Source organism: Cariama cristata, unplaced genomic scaffold (assembly GCF_000690535.1).
Source record: "Cariama cristata isolate BGI_N322 unplaced genomic scaffold, ASM69053v1 scaffold43008, whole genome shotgun sequence".
In the NCBI taxonomy this organism is placed as follows: Eukaryota; Metazoa; Chordata; class Aves; order Cariamiformes; family Cariamidae; genus Cariama; species Cariama cristata.
The window spans coordinates 1-25434 of record NW_009632428.1 but is presented as its reverse complement, the minus strand read 5'-3'; the positions used below and the strand labels follow the sequence as shown (position 1 = coordinate 25434).

At 42.4% G+C, this 25434-nt stretch overlaps 2 protein-coding genes across 2 annotated transcripts; both read right to left on the bottom strand.

Moving 5' to 3' along the window:
• Window positions 1-3880: 3880 nt before the first annotated feature.
• Window positions 3881-5569, bottom strand: TMEM174 (transmembrane protein 174). The gene is made up of 2 exons (XM_009706337.1): window positions 4938-5569; window positions 3881-3983 (listed from the first exon to the last, which is right to left on the bottom strand). Exons 1-2 carry the CDS (start codon window positions 5567-5569, stop codon window positions 3881-3883), a joined length of 735 nt encoding a protein of 244 aa, XP_009704639.1.
• A 6759-nt stretch (window positions 5570-12328) lies between these two features.
• TMEM171 (transmembrane protein 171) lies at window positions 12329-19474 on the bottom strand. Its single transcript, XM_009706336.1, has 3 exons — window positions 18821-19474; window positions 16953-17094; window positions 12329-12577 (listed from the first exon to the last, which is right to left on the bottom strand). The coding sequence occupies exons 1-3, from the start codon at window positions 19449-19451 to the stop codon at window positions 12349-12351; spliced, it is 1002 nt and encodes a 333-aa protein (XP_009704638.1). The 5' UTR covers window positions 19452-19474; the 3' UTR covers window positions 12329-12348.
• Window positions 19475-25434: the final 5960 nt, after the last annotated feature.

The following is a 25434-nucleotide window of genomic DNA, read 5'->3' as shown; positions in this document are numbered from 1 at the left end:
AATTGGGGGCGCGGCGCAGCATCCCCGAGCATCCCGCGGGGCCGCCGCGGCGAAGGTCTGCCGTGTGCGTAACTAGGGCTCGCTGGAAAGGAACCAGCCCTACTTACAGGTTTGGTTTTTCCCCCGAGACCCCAATTTCCTAAATCTCGATTCAGTTTAAAAATAACTCTTTGAAGGATTTCAGCACTACTGCTTTTGAACGCCCCCTTGTACAGGCTTTCTGCTTGGGTACGTGTGTGCAGACACTTGCACGGGAGCATCAGTGGCAGAAACAGGTACCCCTGGTGAAATTAAGCTTTTGTGAGACAGTGCTACCAGCCCAAAGCAAAGCAAACCTTGACTCCTATATTCCTGTACTTCCTCACAGATAAGGATGTTAACAGCACTGATGTTAAAAAGCAGACTTCAGATTTAGATGCTCTTTGAGAAGAAATTCGTACCCTGCAGCTGCATTTGGCATGTGGCATTTAGTGTTTCAAAATAGCTCCTTGATCTTAGAGCAGCTCTGTGCAGAATTTTTACTGCAATGAACAGATTATGCTCAGCTTCATATCAACAGACATGTCTCTACCGATTGCATACGTTAACAAGTTTATGGTCAAAATCTTATCAATGGAGTCATATTACGAAAAAAACCCAATAACCCATTCAGTGTTACACAGTTGAATACTCACATACAACATTCTGTCACTGTGGCTAGAATTTGAGACATACCTAACTGCAATACAGCATCATTCTGCAGGTCTGCAGTAGCATTGCAGGCAATGTGGGAGAAGGTAATTTTGCTTAAGGAGCACAAGTTTAAACAAAAAAGTGAATTGAGCAAACTCTCAAATACAACCTTCCAGGTGCTCTGAGGAGTTAAATCAGTATAATCTAGCAGAGCTGTGTCAGTTCACCTCTGTTGAAGGTCTGGCCAAACAGGCTTGTTCTTTCACTCATCACAGCACATAAAGAGATCATAATGCTGAGAGGTGAATTCATGTGATGATTATATCACTGACGATACAGTAACAAAAAACCCTACAGATAAAAAAAATTGCTAAAATAGAAAAAAAGCATGAAAGTAGAAGTTGGAAGGAACAGGAGGAGGAAAAGCCTTCATAGAATATTGCTCTGTTCTTAAAAACAATGATCAGCAATCAGTACAGCAAGGAGAGGTCATCATACTGGAACTTTTCAAATACCTGTGCAGCACAAAAAGACGACTACAGAATTCAGGCAGAATTCATCTCGTGGGTCAAGACCATTTTAATAGTAGTTATTTAAATTTATTTATTCAACCTTCTCTGTAAAAAGAAACCCAGGGCTCCTTCAATGAACTTAGTGTCTACAGAAGTAACCTTTAAAACCAATATGGAATCCACAGTGCAACCTTCTGGATTTCTCATATATACTCTGACAGCATGATTTGATATCATAAAAATAAAGCTATGATTACCCCACGAAACATGCTTATGCCACATATTCAGGAAAAAAACCCCCAAACAATCAAAAAGAGCTGCATCACAAAAGTCTATAGTTTCTGACTGAAGGAATTTTCTTGTTGGGAGGGAGGGTGATTGGGTAGAAATTTTGACCCATCCTGCAATTGGATCCATCAAGCCTGACCTCTGTGCTCCTGCAGTGCTTGCTGCTGTCAGCAGAACTATGTGCTAAGTGCAGGGATCTGGCCATGTGGAACTAACTGGGGATTTGGGACCTTCTAGTTTCCTGCTGTGCATGGAGGATGAGTTCACCTCCATGTAAATTCTGGAAGAGAAGCAAGAGATTTCTTTACGAGAAACTGGCATTTATTTTTAGACCTTCTGTTCTCTCACTCAATCCCATAGAGATCATGCTGAGTACAGAGTGCCTGCCTTTCTCCAACTACACACACCTACCTGCTAACACCAGGCCATTGCTGCTGAAAATCAGCCTGCTCCATATTTCTCTATTGAGAAAAACCTCGCACATAGTTTGTAGCCACTGTCCAGTAGATGCTGCTGCAGTTGCCAATCGAGCTTTAAGTCAGTTCAAATATTGTGACCCAAGTATGACCTCTGTCAGTGTCATGTCCATCGCTGTGGAGCAAAGTAGTTGTCTTCTGCCCTTCCAAAAATGCTTTATTTCTTGGCACCCTCTAAGTATCAGGACAGGGAGGTTGGTGCGCACCTGCAGCTCGATGCAACTGGACAGCGTTCTGAATGCACTTCTCCATCCAGAGCTACATCCCCTGATTGCCAGTGAGGCTGTGTGGATGCTCAGTGACTTCCAGCTGCCAGGTACATCCCGTACCGCCTGCCTGTGCTCAACACCAGGCTTCTCCAGCTGTCAGGAATGAGATCAATGAGATCAATCACAGATCGATGACAACTGGCAGGAGCTGAGACAGATGTGTTGGCAAGTCAGAGAAAGTTAATGCATTCCATAATGGACACCCACTTTTAGCCATGTTATTCCAGGCCAGGAGACTGACCTGCAGCCAGACCAGCAGCACACCACTTGGTTACTTTGGATGGTGACCGTTGCCCTCTAGGTCATTTTGCGCGGTGCCTGCTCCAGCAGGTGTGGGCTGAGAACAGCTTTTGGTTTGAGAACTTTGAGAGAGATAGGCAAAACTGATGGGATCCTGCATGGGGAGATCCTCAATTGTCCAGCTGTGCCAGGGCAATTCTAGACATCCTCAAAAGCAAAACTTTAAGCATATGTGGAAGCATGAGATAAAAATGAAAGGACTCATGGCATTCTCATTGCTCTGGGGTTTAGACAGCTCCTGAGCAAAGCTTTTTGAGACCTGCATTCTGGATTACAAGATTTTGGAGCTTATGCATCTCATCCTTTGTTTGATACAGCTGTAAATTCATTTGTGGATACAATGCTGGAACCACGTATATCCTGGAAGTTGAACAAGAAAGTTCACTGAAGCCCATAGTTGCCTGGGTGTTTTTGAGAAACCTAAAACTCACATTCCAAGAAGAAGGGACCTCAGGAGGGGTTCCATCACAGCTCTCCCATAGAGTGAGGGCGCAGTAGGGAGAAGCTGTGATTGTTAAAGCCTTTAAAATTGGTAGGACCACACATCTCTGGCAAGGCTTCAGAAGAGTGCCATTTTCTTTAGGGACATTAAAGCAGTAGTTATTAGGATTCCTCGTGGGAGACAATGCTTTGCATCCCATCAAGTGGGGAAGGGAACTGAATTTGATGCATGCAGGATCCCTTAGAGGTCATGTGAAAATAGGCAGAGGTCACTATTTGTATTTTCTCTGTTCTGGGATGCCTTGGTTCAAGCAGGGTGCTCCAAAAATGCCTACAGGATTAGGTTGTACAGGTGAACCAAGCAGAGGAAGTCTAATCAGTAGACTGGATTTACTAATGAGTGAGCTAGTCTAAGGAACCACACAGAATTAAGACATTATAGGCACTTTCATGGATCAGACACTTGTGTACTTTTGAAGTTTCCCAAGCAATCAAGAGGGAAAAATACATCAAGAATAAATCAAGTGTTTTCTAATAATGCTGAATGTCCAGGAGCAATCATGACCTTCCACAAACGTCTTGGGCATTCACAGTTTACACTGGTTTCAGCAAGTCTGAAAATCAGGCTTCTTGTTGGGAAACCCTAATATAGACTTAGATCCTTGAGTTTAATAGCTTTGCTGTTAATAGTTTTGCTATTAAATAATTAATAGCTCTGCTATTAAACTGCATCTCAAAGGGCTAATGAATTTTGAGGAAGAAAAAGAAGGGATTGGTTAAATATCTTCAGTGATACTGAACTGTTTATCAGTACCAAGATCTTGCTCACACTTGCTTGTCATGCAAGTGTTTAAAGAAAAGATTCTTGTGCATTAAAAAGCTGGTGTCTCTTAGAACTGTCATCTTTCATCCCTGTTTTTTTTTATGAAGATAGTGGGTATATTTCCTCATAACGTGGAGGAGACAAGTCATCACAAGTGCAGTCTTCCAGTAGTTCTTCTGGTTCATCAGAACTGTCCTCTGACCTGAAAATAGAAAGAGTAGGCACAAAAAGAATTTAGCAAACACATTGCATGTAAGTAACCTCAGTGCTGGATCCTGTAAGCCTCATCTGGGCAACGCATTGCTGACCTCTTGAGAAAATGCTGCAAGATGAAGTTTTACTGCGATTCAACCAGTTGCTGTGTTCTTTTCATGAAGTATAAAAGTGTCAGGAGGTGACCTTGGTTTTCAAGTCACAGATGTTGCTGAGGACGATGGGTCAGTCAGCAGTTTTTCAAACAGACTTTGATAAATGAACTAAAAGTGACTTGTGTTCTAGGAAGCACATGATTCTGAGTAATTCCTATAATTAGAATATTTTTCCTTAGAGGAAAGAACTATATAAAATTATTTTACGTCTGATTAAAGCAGTTTCATACTGCTCTGTAATATCAGCAATCTTGTTCATGCCCCAAAACTAGGGAAAGCGTAAGGGCTGGAAGGTTGCTGCAGTGGGAGAGTAGTGTGTTGTGACCAGGCGTAATCAGGAGGGAGAGCATCTGGTACCAAATTGATGCTTGCATTGTCATAAAAATGCTGTTTGTGCACTGACTCATGTGTTGTGATTGTGTTTGAGTGGAAGCCTCTGGCTGTACATATAATAACCTTCTGGTCAACAGTCTAAAGGTAGTAAGATAAGCATAAAAAACCAACATGGGCAGAGGCATATATACTAACGTCTTCAAAAAACCCAAGAGATTTAGTAGACTGAAAACTGAAAGTGATTCGTAAGTCAATTTAATTTGGACAAAAATGCTTTCCAGAAAAGGTGTGTCTCCATAGCTTTTACTCAAGAAATACTCCTAACAAAGAAAAAAAAAATGTTTAAAGAAGAACAATACCCTGAACTAGCTTTTGTTACCTTTGAAACCATACATCGCACTTAAAATACTCAGAAGCCTGTGTCCAAATACACTAAGGCAATTCAGAAGATGTACCTCTGATTCCTGGTGTTCTCTGCAGGATAAGTAGCATAGTTCTCATCTCCAGTAAAAGCCGGGTTATCCAGGGGGTAGGCAGGGCAGAAGTGAGCAGAGCCTGGAGCGAGAATCGGTGAGGCACCGGAGGAAACAGCACCGCAGCAGCTGAGGACTGGGTGAAGGTAGCCAGGACTCACCTGGGCTGGTTCCTGGGCAGGGTACGGCGGAGGGATGTACTGTACCACCGTGGCACCATGAAAAGTTATAGGTTGGTTAATGCCAGTGAAAACGAAGGACTGTCCACTTGCTGTCTGGTCAAGGTCTGATGTATTTTCCTCTCTTTCTTTACAGGGCTTGCACGTAAGCATGTTAAATTTACAAACAGCAATCAGAATAAAAGTCACCCCAACAGACAGCAGAATAGGTCCTAGTAACTGAGTCCACTCCAGGTGAGTAACACCATCGTATTTTATCCATCCCATCACGGTGAAAGTGATCCCCACCAGTCCCAAAAACACACCTGAAAAGAGCAAAGTGGCGCCGGCTTTATCCCCATCTGACACCAGGACATCAGATCTGTTTGGCTGATAAGGAGTGACAGAAAAGACATTCAAGGAGAAATCTTCTACATTGTTGTTGTTCTGCTCCATTACTGAGTATAACGTACCTTCTGCCTCAAGAGAAAGGGGGCTTGTAAGGGACTTGGCAGAGCATTTAAAGTCAAAGGTTCAGGTTAGTTACACAAGAACTTTGTGCGTGTATGGTTAACAGAGTCCATCATGTGAAAGAATAAACTTTGCTTAGAAGAATAAAGGTCTGGGAAGTGAAGCCTGAAGAGATCACTAAAGAGTTCTTGAATTACCACCATCACTTCTGAAATGGCTTCACCCTTGCATGGCTGCTTATCTCTTTGTGTATCTTCTTTAATTTGGCACCCACTGATACTTCCTTGCTGTGCCCATGCCAGATGGGAGAGAAAGGAAGCTGCAGCCACCACAGCTTTTCCTAGGCCCCCTGCCAGTTGATGCGTCCAACATATGGACACCATACGTTTAGTCAACAGCAGTGCAGCGACTCTTGCTCTCCTTGGGCCACCGTTTCCAGCTCCATTTTCTGCAGGAAAATGCATGGCCATTGTTGAGAGTGCTTCGCAGTGCTGTGAAGCATGACATTTATAGCCATGCCTGGACTTATGTTGTAACTTGTTCTGCAGTCCAGAGCTTCCATGGTTTAAAAAATATCAAAATAGGCTTTCTGACATTTTGCCAAGGGGCAGCAGTGGGTGGGTGGGAGAGTAAGTGGCAACAGGATAACAGGATGGTGAGTGTTGAAAAGCCTAGGAGAGCTGCTGGTTGTGGGAGAAAAGTTACTTCAAGCCTGCCAAAGCTTTCCAGCTGTTTGAAGGTAGCATAATTGCTCTGTAATTTCCTCTTAACTGTGGAAATTTTTTTGTTGTGGGATCTCCACCCCTTTGTCAAAGTTTATACTGAATAAAGCCAACATATCCTGAACAGCACACCACTGCAGGAATGAGAAAGCATCTCCTGTAATGTTAAACGTGGTAAAACAAGCGATTTTATCCTGCACTCAGAAGTACCTAGAGTATTTTTTTACATCACAGTGAATTGTTCTGTTGAACATATGTCCCATATATTAAACAGACAGATTAATTGAATGTTGAGATTTTCTCTAACAGTTTCAGACTAAAGTAATTGTTGTCAGAGGGTTCTAGTAGAATGTCTTTGTGTAATTCTTTAAGGAGGAAAAATCTGCAACTACTTGATCTGTTTTGACTAGCATGGCAGGGGAATACACACAGGACAGAGATTACTACTCAGGTGGTAGAACGTGTAACGCTATTTCCTGCTACCAGCAGCTCTGGGGAAGCAAGCTTTTCCTGAGATTTGTAAGATAAAAATAGCTCTAGTACTAGAAAGCTCACCTTTCAGACTGCTTCTTCAAAATCAGTAAAGGTGCCTTTAGTCTACTGTGCATTCGTATCACACAGTGTGGCAACAGCTCACTTCTCAAAAGATCTGCTCACTAAATTTGGCACCTTTAGAACTGATGCTGAATGCAATTGCAGATGTGTCTTTCTCATTTGTTAGCAGATAGACCTTGACGAATATTAGTGCTGGACTCCTGTAAAAAATGTCTGGGAAGTTTCCAGAGTCAGTATTATGTCTCTTCTATTACCAAGTGTGCTAACAAATTTTCTGACAAGTATACTCAAGATCAGCCTTTCACACAGCACCAAGCCTAGTCGGGACTCTCCCCACCACTCGAGCAAAGTGTTAGGCCTTGCAATGCAGTGGTTTCTTATCATGACAACTAAATTAGAAAGTGCTGAAATACTAGATAAGCTGTCCTTGTATTGGTAACTATAGCCAAAACCTAAGTCACCTTTAACCTTGTATTTGGTAAACTTAATGGAATGAATTTCGGTTAGTACTCTCTGTAAGTTAGTTTTTTCCATACCATGAATCATTCTTGTTGCCATTTGCTGAATCTTCCAGGCTTTCCAACATCCTTTTAAAAGCAGCATTGTATCATAATAGCTGTCTAACTAATGGTATATACAGATGTAGTGTCGCCTTCCTCCTCTCATTCATTCAAGAACTCTGCAACTGCTATTTGCAACAGGATTGTGCTGGAGCACTCTCAGTCCTGCACAATGGTCCTTAGATGCTGGCTGGAGTCAGAGTTTTCCAAGTTGGGGGCTCCATCACCCCATGGCTGATGCTTTTTGCCTCTGGCCTACGACATGACTTCATGGTTGTTGAGCAAGTTCACAGTGGAGCTGGAGAACACAGCTGGTTTCTTCCAAAGCTACTTGTCACTTGAACTTGGAAAATGGGATGGAAAACACTTTCTGTTTGGTGCAGTAGGATCTAAATTAAAATTACACCTGTCCCTGTAAACTGCCCCATCTTTGTAAGATATCATTTCCTTTAGGCTTCCCCACATTTCTCCCATTATTTCCCTAGACAGTGGCAATGCTGCATTCAGGCAGCTGTCAAGGTCTTAAGAGATTACCGGATCACACTCATTTTTTAAGGCCAGTACTTTCCTTTGCCAAGTTAGTGTATGTTCTGGGAACTCACTTAAAGATGCTGATTTACTAAATGCATGTCCTTTTACCTGGAATAACTCCTAAACAAATGAAAACAGTTTTGCGAAACCTAAGCAATTGGTCAGAGCGAGGTTTTCAGAGTGGGTGCTGTTTTCGGATCTCACTACAGCTTTGTTCCCATCTGATTCAGGGACCTTACCCCTAACACAAGCACTGCTTCACTTTCTGTTCTTCTAAATAATTTTCTACCACCAATGCAGACTTCACCTGCAGCGCTTGCTGCTGGAAGCAGGTTTTCTGTAACTAAGCAGCTCTCTAACCTGTTTCAAATGTCATCCTAGTAAACACTGACAGGCCTTCACTTAACCCTTTTCTCCTCTCCTTCGCTATTTATTTCTACATAACTATTTACATTATCAGCCCACTGTAGTCAGGTTTTATTTTCTTACCTGCCTGTAATATAGTCAGGGACGTAGTCATAGCACACGCAAAGGATGTTGTGTGAAAGAAAATTATACCATGGTACGGCACGCTGACTGGCTTAAAAAAAAGTAGGTATAAAGTAAAGTACTACTCTATAATGAAACATTCGATTGTAGGGAGTTAAGGAGCCAGTGATTTGACTAAGAGAGACATTTTCCTAGGGAAAGGCCACTGTGTGTGCCATCCTCAGTGGAAAACACAAATTACGTGTGTAAGAGCAGTACCTAAAGAACCACTACGAGTGGACCTTGCACCCTGTACTGCTGCACTGCCAGCCTCAAAGCTCCACGGAGCAGGTTCAGCCAGCTGCCCACAACTGCATCTACCTGCAAGGTGGTTTTATATCCTCCCAGGGAATCTTGTCTTGTCAGCACGCACAGCGAATTGAAGGTATTTCCATACCTAATTATCCAGATACATGCATGTGCGATAGAGGGAGGAGTACAGATCTAGATGATGGCTAACATGTTTGCCGCAGAATGGCAAAACTGTCTGCCTGGACACAGAAATGCCGCACAAGCCATGACTGACAAGGTAGGATGGAAAGGAGATAGATGGATACAGTGCTGCCAACCATAAAAGGCAAGGATCGGGTGGGTGCAATCCAGCGCATGCTGCTATCCTAAAAACACAGCATCATTGCAGAGATCTGTGCAATGTCAGTTTTTTAGACAAGTTAACTTTTCATTTTATTTAGCTGCTGGTGATGCAGGAAGAAAGACTTCTGCTAGAGAAGAAGCATCCATTTATATTTTTGTGAATCCTGTTCATATCCTAAGGATTGTAGGGACACAGTTAGAAGCAGACCAATGTCAGCACAGAGAGCAAGGAAAGTCCTTAACTTCACTTAGAGAGGATACGCAATCCATACCTCCCACTTTGCCTGTTTAAGTAAGTGTGAATCAGTAACCAACTTGATTTGCTCCCTAGCATTTGTATGTCAAGCACTTAAGCTAACCTTAGGGCAGAAAGGGGGTTATAGCGCCATTAGTGTGACGGTAAAGTATCTCACTTCCTCAATAAAAATGCTATTCCGTATTATTTTAAGCTACTTTTATAGTTTTACAAGGTGTTGCTTCCTTTCCAATACAGACATTTCACCCCTACTCCCTACATCAAAAATTCCTCCCACTAATCCTGTTCACCCAGTGGTAGCCTTCAGTGGTGGAAGCAGATCTGCTAGCCTCTTTCTTATATTTCTGACCTTGCTGAAAAAACCTTTCGACAACACAGTAGGCAAATACTGTTGCCCTGGCTATGTTAGCTCTCTCAGTGCTGAGCAAGTTATGGAGATGCACCCAACACACCCACCCAGTTTTCAAGGAATGATTCTCCAAGTCAAAAATAGAAGATGCTAATGCAGCTGTACATTGAACCATTTCCTAAGCATCTTCTCAAAACGATATAGAGAGAAATTCTGTTTTCAATCCTCATTTTCAGAGGTAAGTAACACCTACCCTTCCAACCAAATTCAGATGCTGACCCTGAAGAGTCAGGTAGCAGCTTTCTCAAGCATGCTTTCTGTGGAGACTGCTTTTTTTAGAAATAAAGTGATCCACACTGGAGACTCTGCAGTAGAAGAACAAAACACAATAACCTTGAAGAAAAACAAGCAGATCATGTTTCAGTTCCAGAGGACCTAGCTCAGATTGAACATATTCTACTTGATTTGCCTGGTCTCTTGGGTACATCTTGGGAACAACTGATTGAGCAAATTGCAGCACAAAAAGTTACTGCCTTTACAGTTAGCAATCAGATGTGACTGTATTTTTTTTTTCAAAGATGGTGACATATTTCAAGATTTGTTTAGAGTAAATGCTTTTTGATGTTTAACCTTTTCAGCAAATGAGTGTTCATTTGTAATTCAAACAACAGAACAAAACCAACATGGGTCTTTGTTTGCATGGGATCTTTTAGGTAAAATATCCCAGCGTCTGTACTTGCTATATAATAGCATGACAAATCCAGAAAGACAGACAAACTCCTTCGAAATGTTCACGGTTTGTATGCATGAATCACGCAGGTCAGTGGGTGCCACTGTTAAAAATCAGGTTAGAAACAAAAGCTTTAAAAAAACACACAAAAAAAGATGGTAAACCATAGTTTGGATTACAGAAAACATTCATGGATCACTATCCTTGAAAAACTCACTAGGTAAAAAACATTTGAGAGGACAAAATGCCTGCTGGCTTTTGTGGATGCCCTGTCTTCATATAGACATTTCCCATGGCTGAGTCATGCCAGTTTAATCGGCTCCCACATACTAAATCCCTCTCTGTGCTGTGTTTGCTCATTACTCTGCATGCATAAGCCCCTCAGCTCTATTGCTGGCTAAATATACCTCCCTCACTGGCTCGTTTGTTTTTGTGTGGCTGCACAAAGAGCTGCCCTAGCACGACTGAGGGAACAATGCAGAGTTGGAAATAAAGGGCCAAATGCAGGAGCTCCTGAACATCTCCCTAAAGAACATCTCTCTGCAGGTGAGAGGCATGTTCATAGAAAGATGACGCAAGGCAATCACCTTTCCCTAGGCACAGGAGGGAACTTGAGTGCTTAATTCCAAGCTTGGCATTCTGTTACAGCCAGGTTCCCTGAAATTCAGCATGGCAGAAGAGAAGCTGAGATGTAGCTGAGGTCCCAGAGCATGCAGGTGTTCAAAGAAGTAGCTGAACAAGACAGAGATCGCTCTTGCAAGAAGTTCTAATGCTGTGAAGTTCACCATGCTGAACCACGCCCAAACAGTAGCTCTGCCGCCTTCCGATTCTGGGCACAGTATCAGGTCTGTTTTTCTCAAACAGGGTTTAGAGCAAGTCGTAAAGCGTCAAAGGTCAGCAACAACTTGGTTCCTGCTAATTATCCTCACCTACTACACGCAAATCCTTCAGTTTGGGAATGGGTGCAAACAATCACACAATAGAACTAGAACCTGTTGTCACTCCATCCCAAAGGCAGGCAGCTACCGCTAACTTAGGGGCTGCACAGCGACAAAGGAACTAAGAGGGCTGTATTTCTGAAGGGTCTGTCAAGTGCTGTGTCTGTTAAAAGCATCTGCTGCGTGCATTTCCATGAAACTGCTTCTCTTGCATTTGCTGATAAGTAATGTCTGCATCTGGGAGATAGCACTGCTGACTGGCGCTCACTTTCACAAAATAAGCGCTCCTTGTATAAACCATGAATGATGATGTACAACAGCAGTATAATCCCCCTGAAATCAGCCATTACCACAGTTAAACTGTTAGCCTATTAACTATCCTCAGTGTCGCCTTAGGGCTCTTAACTGCTGGCTAAAACTGATTTTCATAGGGATTATACTTACATAAGGACCAGAGAGGGTCTAAATTAAGCTACGGAGTGTCTGTTACCAGGCAGACCAAAAAGTAACCATTTAAGTTCTCCATAACATATTTGGTCTCAATCTTAAACACTCCTATTTGTGATGCTCTCAGAGTACATACAAAGTCAATAACTTTGCAAACAAGTATTTTCCACAAAAGCTATACAAAAATAGAAATAAAAACACTTCCTAATTATTTTTTTTTCAAAGCTCCAAACAGATTTAATTAAAATAAGCAAAAAAAGTTGGTCTCTACTTAGTGCCTCCATTATATAAAGAACAACTAAAAATAGAAACTGAAGCTGTAACAGAACAGGATGAGCATTTAACATTGTTGCAGTGAACTGAGTCCCTTCAGACTACTTGCTCAGAAGCCCAGCATTATCTAGTATTTCTTGAAACTCAAATTAATAATTTATGATTTTTGATGAAAAATTAGACACAGCCAACATTATTGCTTTTATTACAAAATTTAAATTAATTCAAAAATCGCAAATCTGAGACTACAATTCAGTTTAAAAATGAAGTCTGACAATCCTTTATGAGCTAGTGTCAGATGTGGCTAAGGAAACAGATGAAGAAGATGAAGAAGAAGATGGAGAATATTCATTATTTGTTATTGATGCTTTTTCTTCATATTTTGGAGGTGATTCAGAGGAGAGGTACAGCACTGGTAAAATATTTGAAGGTGGGCTGCTTCCAGATATTGTATATATGGTTTCGTAGTCTCTACCAGCACCTGTTCTTTCATCATCTGCAAGCAGTGCTCTATAAAACACAAAATTGCATATTAGCATAATTCATTTCTCTACAGCGAGTGAAATTCCACTTGACTTATATAAACACAGATGTATGCACACACGCCCTAAAATCCTTGAAGCAAAGAACTTGAATAAGCATTACGATTTCATTCTGTGGGCCACATTATGAGTCATATGAAAATTCTATTACTTCAGTGGGGAACAGCAAACAAGCTCCGTTCTAACCTTTCACATCACCAGTCACAGCCTGGCTTATCGGTATTAACTGCTTGGGGTGGGGCTATCTCACAATATTATTAAATTGTCTTCTGATCCTTAGCTCCTACTGTATCATCCCTTTTGTAGTCTTACCACATACACACTGTCCCCTTCCCCTATGAAAGACAGTTACTAGACTTAGAATTGCATCACAAAAGTCACAATCCTTAGCCATTTGAGACCTTGCATAAAAGGCAACTTGAAACCTTTATTTAGCTTTCCAGCAACACATTACAGACATAAGGAGCAGCACTCCTGCTCAGGGCTGGAGAAACAGAAGCAACTGGACATGACCAGACTGCTAAATTCCCAGTGACAGTCAAGGAGGGCAGCCAAGTATTCACTGCCCGCCTCTGATCATCATAAATGGATCCCTGCCATCTGCACCAGCATGGTACTGGTACCTTGCTCATCTCACCCTGGAGTTAGCTCTCAGCATATTGCTTCAGCTGCTTCCCAAGGAAAGGGAAGAACTTGCTCCTCATGACTCGCTCCCAGAGCTGACTCTTGCCTTTGTGCATACATCTGTACCCCCACCAATACTGCATGAAGAGCAGGAGTAGAGAGCATAGTTACCCCATCTTCTGTGCTGTTACTGGTGTGTGAGGGTATGTATTTAAAGGAGAGAGAAGACAACACACTACAAGAAAAATGCTGAAGCGCTGTACAACACACTGCAAGAAAAAAACCCAACCACTTCTGCGATCAGACCATGACTCTACTTCCTATGAGCTCTCTCCAGCACAGCCTCCCTCACAGCACTGGCTGACAGAACATGGAGCAATAGACTGAAGAGGCAAATCACATTTGCCTAGTAACCACCCATGTATTAAATAGGTATTCCTTTCCAGTTTTGGGATTTTCAACCATGGCACCATGTTACAAGGAACAAGGCCACTGCTTCTCTTCCATGAAAGGGTTTGGAAACCAATTTGCACTAGTCAAGATGCCGTGGCTGCTACGAAATGCTGAGCCATGGGAGAGCACGATCGAGTGAAATACCCAGAGGTGGTATCAACTCACAGGGTCTCTGTGAGGACCCTGGGGAGCATGGAAGAGCAACAGCTACAGCCCCCCCAGCCACAGGACATCAAAGGAGGAGGTCAGTGTTTCTGCATCCAAGGTTGAGGTGTTTTGTCCACTCCGCTAGAAACTACCCCAACAAGCTGGGTTACAAACTGCCTCTTTGTGTACATATGTTCACAAGATAGAGAAGTCCAGACAGACAGTCAATGATGAATGAGCTGATGGGGTCACACACAAAGTTTGGAGCACCAGACCTGGACATCTGTGGGTTGAGACAGTTATTCATCTGCAGGGGATTTTGTAGGAGAATGGAAAGAGAGGTCAATTTTTTTTTTATTTTTCAGTGCAGGATATGCTGTTTGTATTCTTTCACACCCTTTGATAATCCACACATTTTATGAAGCACATGGGCATGCAGCCCACATCTGAACTTGGGCCCTGAAATTACAGGATAGAGAGGACTTGTGGCCCTGTTTTGCGCATTGTACTTTTACAGACAGGTGGTACAGGAGTCACTCTGTCTCTCAGCTGCTTGCAAGGCTACAGCAGAACATGTATGTTCCTGTATTTCTCCGTTACCCCCTCCAGCCTGGTCTTGTAAATGTATTTAAACGGAAATGTTTTTTGAGGGTGCCCTTGGACCATATTTGATTTGGCTGTCTTAGAGCTATCAGAGGTCCAGGTTCACACTCAGGGCAACTTCTTTCTCCACACACATCCATTTGCTTTGTACTTACATCTGGGATGTACATGCCAGAAGGGAGACACAGTGCATGCTGTAGCACAGACAGGCTTAGTGTGGTGCTTAACTCCAGTACTAGCAGCAGCTGGTATGAAACACCTTCCAGCTGCAGACATGTTCACCCAGCCCAGTAAGAACACAGAGACTTTATGTAAATTCCTCCTTTCAGCAGCAGCAGTTTATATTCTCTCCTGCTTGCTCTGAGTGTCCTTTGATTGCAGTAGTATAGCTGTGAGAGCTGATATATTTCACTTGCAATCTGAGAACAGGCAAAGACTTCTATATTTAACAAAATAAAATGTTTTTACACACAACAATTGTGCCTGGTGTTAAAGAACCACTGCTTTCTGGAAAGCACTTTTGCTTGATCAACCCTGACATTTTCTCATCCCTGCACCTACACTTGTCATCTTGAATGGTAGGTGTTTAGGGCACTGAGTAACCCACAGATTCTCATCAGCTTTGCACAAAAAGTACTCTCTCTGAAACAATTTAGGTGGAAAACCAGCAGACTGAATTATGCGTTGCTAGGGTTTATTAGGTATTGCATCCCCCAGCATAAGTCACCAACCTCAAGCTGGACCTCAGTCAATGGGAACCAAACACTGAGTGTCCCCCTTCCCTAGGTGGTATGTATGTCATCATTTTTTTGTTTGGGGGCCAGTCCCCCTGTGGACTAGAGAGTGTTGCACTAGTAGAAAGAAAGAGAGAGTAGGGTGTTTGATAGGGAGGTGTTTACTCTATGTTAAAAAAAGAAAAGTAATTTTGAGAAAAGGCAGAAGGACAGTCTGGCTTGTGGTAATAGCAGCAGGAGGAGGCATCTGCTGTCTCCGACAGAGATGGGGAGAAAATGTTTGGAGAAGGGTACTAGGAAACAGAAGATAACATGAGGAGTTGTTGACAGTGACTGACTAGAGAACAGAGTGCCTCACACAGTGGGGCTGAGCCTCAAGAATACACCAGGTATACTTCAAAGGAAGACTAAAAAAACCACAGACATGGCTGCACACAGCATGGTAACAACAATAAGCACCATTGCTAACACAAATCTCCTCCTCCTCTGGCATTTAGGTCTTTGGGCAGGAAGAGGGTTTGTATGTGCTGGCTTGCTTCAAAAGGAAGATTGGCACTGGAGTTTTGAAGAAGTGCCGACATCAGGCACACAGCTGGTACAGCTGGTCATGGAATGCACTGCCTCATATGAGTGGAGAAGCCTGGAGTGTAGTGGAAAGCTATTAAATCAATGGCCCAATAACTACAATTGGACACAGCCAGGCAGGCTGGGGCTCTTGCTGCAGTGATGGTGCTTAGGACGCTGCAGGTAGAGTCTTGTAAACTAAAGTCATCCAATGAAAAAGTCCCACACCACCTACTGACTCAGATCAAAACCAAGCTGACATAGGACTGTTCAAAAGGTAAAGACAAGTCAATCCTGGATCATTAAGGGCCTGAAAATAAGTTGGGGGCTCTAGGCATGTGGCATCCCGATCTCCTGGCTAGATCTAGTTCTGGCTCCCAGTATGTGGCCCTTGCAGTGACCTCTTTCACCCTCAAGATAGCAGCCCACTGGTGGTAACCCACAGGGGATAAATAACCCTGCAAATTCTCATGCTGCAGACAACTCTTCAGTCAGTCAGCAGTTCTTGCTGCCTGAGTTTCGTAGTGGCAGCATCTACCAAATCACCTCTACTCAATGTACAGAAGAGTGGCTGCATGGGTAGGGTACAACATCTTGAGATGAAGTTGGCATTGCAAGCTCCCTTTTAAGATCCCTGAAGCCTTCTGCTCTTCTGCAATATCAAGGAACAATGCAGATCAGCACAGCAGGTCCCACTTCAAGGCAGTGAGATAAGGGTTACAGTGTGCATGGCAAGAACAGAATACACTAAAGTGGCATTGCCCAGGTCACAGAGCCTGTGGACTGGTGTCATAAAGGGCTCACCACATTGGTTCTACAGAGGCTTCCTAAAAATCTAGCAGCATGGATATTATGCCACTGGGGCACTGCTGTCAGGGCACCTTCTCTTGGATAATCTGTGGAAGAAATCTAACCTAAGTATATTTAAATAAGGCCACTGATTTAAGGCTTTCTTCTCACTTGAGAAGTTCTTTTCAGTCATAATAAACTAGTAATAATTTAACCCTCACGAAGGACACTGTGGTTTGTGATTTGCCTTTTATACTAGGATATTTTAATGCCATTTCAAGTAAGGTATCTGAAGGAAGCCGAATGATGCACTAGAAGACTTTGCAGTGCCTAGCAGACAGCTATTCACAGTGATTATTTAAGAACATAGTCTTGGATACTTTGAGAAACAGCTCAGTTTTCCAAAGACAGAGAAGAACAGAGTCTTACCCATCACTGAAGATACAGTGGTATGGTGGAGGATTTTCACTTGTAGGCAAACCACTTGACATAAGACAATGTGTCACAGTAGGTGACACAGGGTCAGCAAAATAAGGAGGTGGTGGAGGTGGGAATACCATTACAGCATCACCTAGGAAAAAAAAAACAATTACTACCTCTGAAAAATTGAGCACCATTGCTTATTCTAACAGTATCCTAGAATATTTCCTGTCTTTGGAATTACAGTATTTGTACTTGTCTACCTTTTAAGATAAGAGTGCAATGTTCCCACATACAGAACTGTTATATTCTGGGCTGTTAAAGCACATTGGAGGTATGTTCAAAACCAAAATTACCCCAAAATAAAGATGCAGCATACTCATAAATTGAAGATTTCATTTACAAAATACTGCTGGGGAAGGGGAGTGTTCCATTTGGCTAAGAGACACAAACGTCTTCACTGCTGGTTGTCCTCAGACACTGGAAGTGCAAAGCACACAGACACTGTTGGCTCACTCTAAGGGTAGGCAAGTACTTAGTTTTCCTCATATACCTAAAACAGGGCAGTTTAAGTTTCTCAACAGCGTTGTAACAAAAGTATTCAAGTCATTAGTGGTTCTGATAGCTGATTTTGTGTGCCTTCAGTTTCCCTACTAAACTACTCGTAGCTGAAGGCACACTACTGATATTAGTACCATGATCAATTGATACAGAATTGACTATTAAGTGTGCTGTGCAGCATATCTGCCAGTTTCAACTTTGTAATTGAGGAGTTTCAAATTTTTTTCTTTTTTTTTTTGTTTTTTTAAACAAAAAGTTTGTATCAGTCACTGAGCTTGCATAATTTATAGAAACATTCACAGCTGCCTGACACCTTTTTTCCCTTGTAATTTGTGTGCAGGGACCAGGTCAAGGAGTACCAAAAATGCTGAGTGAGGTGGGGGGTGTTTTCTAGCTGAGTCACCACTGTTCCAGAACATCACTATGCTAACAAGATCTCAGCCTTCAGCCTTTCAGTTTTAGTTTTCCTGATGGAAGTATAAAAGGAATCCACTAATTTTGCTTTCTCACCTTTAAAGACAATCAGAATTCCTTTCTACAACTCTTCGATTTATTCTGGGGGCTGGAAAACTGACTTTAAACCCTCACATTTTCTGAGGGTCACCAGCTTACAGGTCTGTACACTCATTTGACTGGCAGAAGTTTTGCATAACGCATTTCAAGTCCAGTCAGTCAGATGACAGTCAAGCAATACTATGATTGACTCATTAGTCCTTTCTGAGAACTAGAAAGTTATCAGAATAATCTATGCATAGAATGTATTCATGGGCTATTAAAGCAGTACTACGTGCAGAGGAGTGTTCTTTGCTAACATACTATATTTACTCAAATACTGTGCAATTAACAGAAGCATCATGCAATTACACCTGACTGACAGAAGATGTGGCCATGACTAAAGAAACCACAATACACCGCTTATGAATCAGATTCTTCTGTTTAAGCGGTCAGAGCTCAAGGCTAAAATAAATCTTAAATACAGTCACAGAAGTCATTAGACCTGTAATTTGCAGTGTCAGCTACACCCTTTGGGAAAGTAAGTGTGATTGGACTCATTTGTGTCAGATTACGTGCCTTCTTTTGCACTGAAAGTCAGACTTTTCTTTTTATGCCAAAGGAGGGGTTTTGTCTCAGAGAAAGGTAACTGAACTGACCATACAGAAAACATACGACAAAAAGCAACATTTTTCTGTATTGCTGGTTTAACACAGAGAACTGATATGCTTAGAGCTCAAATAAGTAATATTCAGAGGTAAACAACTAGTGGAAAAAAACCCCTACTAACTCTCAAATGTAAAGTTCACACATTATTTACCCACCTACTGTAACCTGAAAAGATTCAGGGCTCTGAGTATGTTCTTCACTTTCGCAAGATTCTTGGTTGAGATTTAAGTTTTGTTTCTTTTTAACATGAGCTATCACGAAGAAACACAACCCGGTGAGCACAATCAAAGGTCCCATGATTTGAAGTGACAGGAATCCACAGCCCTGGAGGTCCACATCAGAACTGCCAGTCTGGTTGAGCTGTATGGTGTGCCAGCCAGGGCTGCAGCCAGGAACCCAAATGCCCAGGATGCTAATTAGCATTCCACTAGTTAAAAACAGGAATCCAAATATGAGAAACTGGGCAAACTGACAGCTCCCACGACAAAAAACAAGGCTGTACACCTGCTCATTTTGCAATTGTCTTTGTCTTATATACAGCCTGGCCCTTGATCGTGCCAGTAGAACACAAACCAGTCCAGTTACAGCCAGGACAGGCCCAGCAGCCTTAAGGACCTCATTACAGTCACTGAAGGTTCCAGATGGGCACGACTGGAGAATAAAGACTGAAAGCAGGAATCCAGCGCAAAGCGACACAGCTCCAAAAACAAAAAGGAAAAAAATAAGTTTCCCATGTTGTCCATTATTGCCTTCACCTCCTGGGGCAGGAATAGCCACTGGATACATTATAACAACCTCCTCAAGCCGATGAGTTGAATTTTTTTGATGGTGTTTTTTTTTCCTGTTAGCATTTAGTGGCAGAAAACTACAGTAGATCTGTGAACATGAAAATACACAAATCAAAAGAAGAAAAGAAAACAGTGGGACTGGCTACATTATAATATTTACTTCTGCATTTGCTATCAGTCTATATTGTATGGTCTCAGTGCATTTTGTGTTTTGTAGTACCTCCATTATGGATTAAAGGGCCTAATCAAGTTTGCTGCCGTTGAATGGCGATGAAAAGACAGAACTTGCTTTACAGTTAGACTGAAAACAACTGTAATTGCTGTTGCACAGCTAAACGAATTGTTTCTTTAGATACATAGTCTTACGATTAAGGGGATATTATTTTCAAAGGCTGAATCTTGGGAACAAGGACAGGCTAGCTTTCCCCTTGGAAACAGCAAGCTACGGGAATTTTCTGTAGGAAAGTGGCAGGAAGTGACAAATCTGGAGAGAAAGAACCTTAATGCAAATGAGTATTGATGACTATTGGACTCTAGCAAGTAAATTTTGTAATACATACCTTTTCAAAGCATATAAATCTTGCTTCTCCTTCCACAGGCAATAAAGACTTTCCTGTTTCTCTCCTTAAATCAGCTTCCTGTCCTATACAGCTGTAAGAACAAGCACACAGAAGATTTTTGGTTCCATTCTGAAGACAAAAAAAAAGAAAGAGAAAAAGAAAAAAGAAAAAAGCCATACTGAAGACCACGTACTTCAACTCTGAGTAATACCATAGTTAGAGTTGGTAAGCATACTGCTCCCACACTTCCTTTCAACTTCCCCTACTCCTGAGTCCTTTGCCTGTGCTCCAACAAAGCTTTAAAAAGAAATATAACAAAGGTGGCTCCCAGAAGGCTTCTGAGCCCACAGGAGTCTAGATTCAGACATAAAACAGAAGAAAACAGAAACCAGTGCTGAGGCCAATAACATTCCATACGGTAGTATGGATGACAAATCTGCTGGATGTGGATCAACCGGGGCCGGGAATGCCTGACAAGGTTAGGCCAGAGGGCCGTTCAGTGAGCTCTAGGGAAAAAAAAAATTATAAAAAATCTGCCATTACCCACAAGCAAGTTTGTGCTTCTCTGACACTCTGGCCTACAGGGCTTAGACAGACACCTGCACTCCATACCACAGTGACTAGCAACCATGGAGATCTTGGTCCAAGTGGCTACCATCCATCAAAAGCCAATCTAAAACCCAGGGTAACTTCAGACTACAGAAAACAACAAGTCTGGATGGACCATGAGAAAGCTGTACCATACCAAGTGTAGGAGGTACTTAAGTATGCTCATATTGTAGTTTTTTAACACTGCCCTCTTCCCCTCACCAGTAGTCTCCCATGACAGACAACTTCATCTATCACTTGGATGCATCAGGAAGGATATATAGGGACTGGAGGAATTTGTCACAGATGGAAGCAGGGAATCAGCTTAGTTACTGCTGTTTGTTAGTTAACCTTTAGCCTTTCCTCTACCAGTATCCACTGCCCTGTTACTAATTCAGATGACTGGAAGCTAAAAGTCAAATTAGATTGACTCCTCCTTACATATGCCTCAACAACAGTTATTCCACAGGAAAAACAAAGCAGTATGTGATTTCTGGAGGCAAACTGTTGAACATGTGTCAGCCACAACAAGCTTCACATCACTCCCCAGTGACTGCAGTGCCCCACTGGGATGAAAACAAAACCACAACCATAAAACTCACTAGTCACTCAAATAATTATCTGTCTGCAACGTAAGGCAATGTATCTAGTCACTTTACTTAGCCACTTGTAAGAGAAGGACCCAATTAAATAATCAGCTGAGCAGATACACGAATGATGAAGTTATTAGATGTTGTACTGCTGAACACCAAACCAGCCCCCCAGCAGCCCTGGAGAAGGCAGAGAGCAGCAAGCAGGTAAAAGGCACAATGTGCACAAGACTCAACAAGCAAGGAACCAGGCTGTACCATACAGCAAGGTTGCCACTGCAGGGAGCAACAAGGTCTCCCAGCTGGCAATCTCAAAGAGCAAAACTAAAGGACCTCCCTTAATGCGTCCCATTACTGTGGTCAGTTAACTTACACACTATGTCTGCTAAGTGTTTCTTCACTGTTCTGAATTCAGTCTATCCCTCTACTGAGATTGGTTTGGAAAACTGCTAACTGAGGCTCCCTCGGTAGAAGAGTCACAGCTTCAATCTGGAAAAAAAAAAACAGTTATAAAGAGCATTAAAGACAGGATAGTATGTCACAAAAAAGAAATTAAAGAAATTCTGATGGATTTCAAACTGAAGACCTTTAGCCAAGCTCACTTTCAATCCTGCATGAGCTGCAGTCACTTTGAAGGCTCTACATCTGAGGAGAGAAAATGGATTAGGTAGATCACCCCTCCTTCCTCTATTTCACCCATCTTTCCTAAATTAATAAAATTGTTTGTCATAACTGCATGTGCTCCTTCATATCTAGAAATTTTCCCCACTTTTGTAATTGATCTGAGGTGGCTCAGATTTACTGACCTACCAACAAATGCACTAAACTGAGTAAAGGGCCTCTGCAACACAAAAAAAATGTAAAAAAAAAAAATGCAGCAAAGCCCAGTTTCAGACACAACTGTCTTGAGAAATTTTTCTGCTGAGGCACATTAACTATTGTAACAGCAATACACTATAATTAGAGAGAACTTTGAATCCTTTCTTCGCAGTTCCCTCTAGGGAAGAAAACATGGACATAAGTACAAGTACAAGTAAATTAGGACAAAATGAAATGGGGGGGGTGGGTGTTCAAACATTCAGCTCTTAAAAAGAAAAATCTAGAGATTTGCTCTCATTACTCCAACACAGTGCCTGCTTCTCTTCCACCAATCTTGTTATGAGATTAAGTTAAAACACACATTAGAAATGAAGCATGCGCATATTTTCCTAATTCTTTCAGGCCACAAAAGAAGGAACATTCAGAACAGTCTGTTGTGGCTTTGAAGATGAAAGCCACAGATTTTATGCTGCAAAATCCAAGGGAGGACTAATTTTCATTTATGCTACCACCAAATTTTAACAGAAAACCCTTGTGTTTCAAGAAAAAGTATTTTAAGAAAGGCCTTATACTGAGTAGGTGCTTGAAATACTTCCATTAGATCTAGTATCTTCAACAGGCATACTGACATAAGGGAATTTTCCCTTCATGTTGACCCTAAGTCTCAGAGAGACATAGAAATATCAGGTCAGAAACTGCTAGAACAAAATCCAGTAGTGTGGAGGCAGTTAAGTATGAAGGAAGAGGGAATTGGAAACATAGCTTGTAAAGGAAGTCTGGTTATGAGCTTAACTTAAATGATATACTGCTTTACTTTTTTGTAAGTCTGGCCCATGGCAGGTATACAGAACAGGAAATAACATCACAATTTCTTGTCATTTTGCTGTGTAACACTTGTATTACAACTTTCACATTATGGACAACTCCAAGGATTTTAAAATATGAGTTTTAACGATGAAACTGGGACTTCTTGCTTTTTGTTTGAACCTTCAGAGTTCATATTGTCCAAGATTTCCACTGCAAACACCAGGGCTATCAATTTACTCCCCTTTATTCATATGAAATTTGATAGCCTCATGCAGTCATACAAATTCAGGAATTGAGGATTAAAAGAAAAAAGCACTGTAAGAATTAAACCACTGCTGCCCCTCTGTTTTATGTTTCCCAGAGTAGGCCCCATTCTTTTTTGCTTGCAAAAACACCCAAAACATTTAATGCAGAAGGATCAGGTCTAGTCCGTGTTGTTATTTCGAGAACTACAATACACCATCAGTTGTAGTGCACAATGGAAATCCCATTAGAAGTCAGAAGACATCCTTTTCAGGAGTTTTTCCATTTAAGTGTTTTCACCCTTCCAATTTTTGAACTGCTACTGGGAAGCTGCTACTGCCATTGCGTGATTTTTTCAAAAATGTTGGTTTTTCTTTGCAGGTTTCAAATTAAACCATGACTCCTGATAGGACAAGCTACCCAGATGGAAAAGTCTTCTCAACAACTGTTTAACATCCCCGTTAACATATGAATGGCTCTCTACTTCCTCTCACTCCCTATATCTAATTACCTTCTCAATGTACATCTGCCTCTGTACCCATGCCATTTTCTATTCTTTATCATATCACAGTTTTCCCTTTGATTGCACTCTTAACTTGACATTCAGTAGAAGCAACCATCCGAGAGAACAGCTGGTTAAACTAAAGTAAACTGCAGTTTGCCACCTTAGTCCCCACATTCTTCCCTCCCCAGTCCCCACATTCTTCCCTCCCCACGGTGTTTTTGATCATTTATATGAAGAGCTAGGGCCAAATGTCCAACAAGATGTACTTTCAGTTTTCTACTTTAAAGTAACTTTCAAGTAACATTAAGACTACAATTACTAACAAATTTGGATATGCCAAATATATCCAATTTGATGTCTTGTGTATGCAGTCTCTAATTAGTGCCTGACAGTGCTCTCATCTCACGGACCATATAACTCTGATACCCCAGGAGGATTTCCAAGATTAAAACACTGTGCGAAAATATCTCTAAGCAGGGAGTGGAAGCTACAGAAGGAAACTCTGCCCCTATGGGTTGACAAAATGATCATGTCAGCTCACAATACAAGAAGGGTAATGCTATACAGTTATTTACAACCAGTGCAGGTGGGACAGCAGTCAATGTCTGGAGGACTGCCCAAAAGCAGCTGCAGTAGGAATTTCCAGAAAATAAGATGCATCCTGCCGGCCTCCAGACACACATGTGCCCAGGATCCTTCTCACCACGAAGTGGCAGAGTCAGGGATTCTGACCTGTGCCAGACAGAACTGCACTCCATGAAGAAGCGGCCAACCAGTATCCCTGTGGGCTCTAACAGAAAAACAACTAGAGCAAAAGCTGGTCCACAGATGTTCCCTAGTCACTTTGGAAGGGAAGAGAGTCCTGATGCCGTGATTGGATACAAGGACCCCAAAAGGGTGTCTGGACACAAAGAGCAGCTTGCAAAGCAAAATTTGGTAACCCATTGGTTGGACGCCATGCAGGCAACAAGGACAGCAGCTAGATTCAACAATGGGCTCTGAGAGGTCCCACGCATATGAGTGGGACACTCTTTACAAGACACATTAGTGACACACTAGAGCTGGGACAAAGCGGCTCCTATTTTCTGGAGTACCTGCAGGGATACTGGGGACAAGGTAGACAGATACGGTTAAAGCCAGAGCTGACTTTCTTTAAACAGATAACACAAGACAGACCAATTTCTGGGAAGGTCTGTCCCATGGGGCAAACAGTACAGGCAAAGAGACTTACAGATCTTTGAGAGGATATGGCTCTGACCATCAGGAAGATGCAGGACTCCAAAAGCTGCCCAAAGCCTTCCTGTCCCAGTTTCTTGAGGTTGGCCTGGGGCATTAAACCACAGCCAACTCATGAACAAGCAATTAAGCTCTAGTCCATCTGGGAAAAGCCGAATCCCATGGCATCCCTCCTCACGCACCAAGCTGTCCGGCACACTGTCTTCTAAGTCACTAAGTCTCCTCAGTCACACTAAAGTCTTCCACAGGACAGACCATGCTCCGAAAGCACAGCTCACGTGTGCTATGCCGGGGCAAGGAGCGGGTCAGGGCAGCCTGTCCCCCACCTCCCTGTGAGGGAGAAGCACTTGGCGCACGCAGGGCCAGCCCATCACCCCAGTGAGAGCCTCCTTGCCATTGCATTCCCAGCCATATGCCATCAGCAGCAACTGGAGCACTATATGTCAGCAGAATAATTTGTAGAGGCCCCTCCAGAGACACCCCATCCTCTTACCGGGATGGCACAAAGGTCACCGTGGGGAAGCAGTGTGGAGAGTGGTGCGCTCTCCGAGGAGGAGATAACGAGGCTTTTCTTACCCCACGACATTTATGCCTTGGGTAAGTGACACGCGGGGGCGCAGCCCTAGCCTCCTC

Bases quoted from the DNA above. Each gene is read 5' to 3' on its own strand.
- TMEM174 (XM_009706337.1), bottom strand. From the start codon at position 5,569: ATGGAGCAGAACAACAACAATGTAGAAGATTTCTCCTTGAATGTCTTT. The intron at 3,984-4,937 runs GTACATCTTCTG...TTCTATTTTCAG, and splicing joins GAGAACACCAGGAATCAGAG to GTCAGAGGACAGTTCTGATG.
- TMEM171 (XM_009706336.1), bottom strand. From the start codon at position 19,451: ATGTATCCAGTGGCTATTCCTGCCCCAGGAGGTGAAGGCAATAATGGA. The intron at 17,095-18,820 runs GTGGGTAAATAA...TTTTTTTCCTAG, and splicing joins ATCTTTTCAGGTTACAGTAG to GTGATGCTGTAATGGTATTC. The intron at 12,578-16,952 runs GTAAGACTCTGT...TGTGTTTTATAG, and splicing joins CACTGTATCTTCAGTGATGG to AGCACTGCTTGCAGATGATG.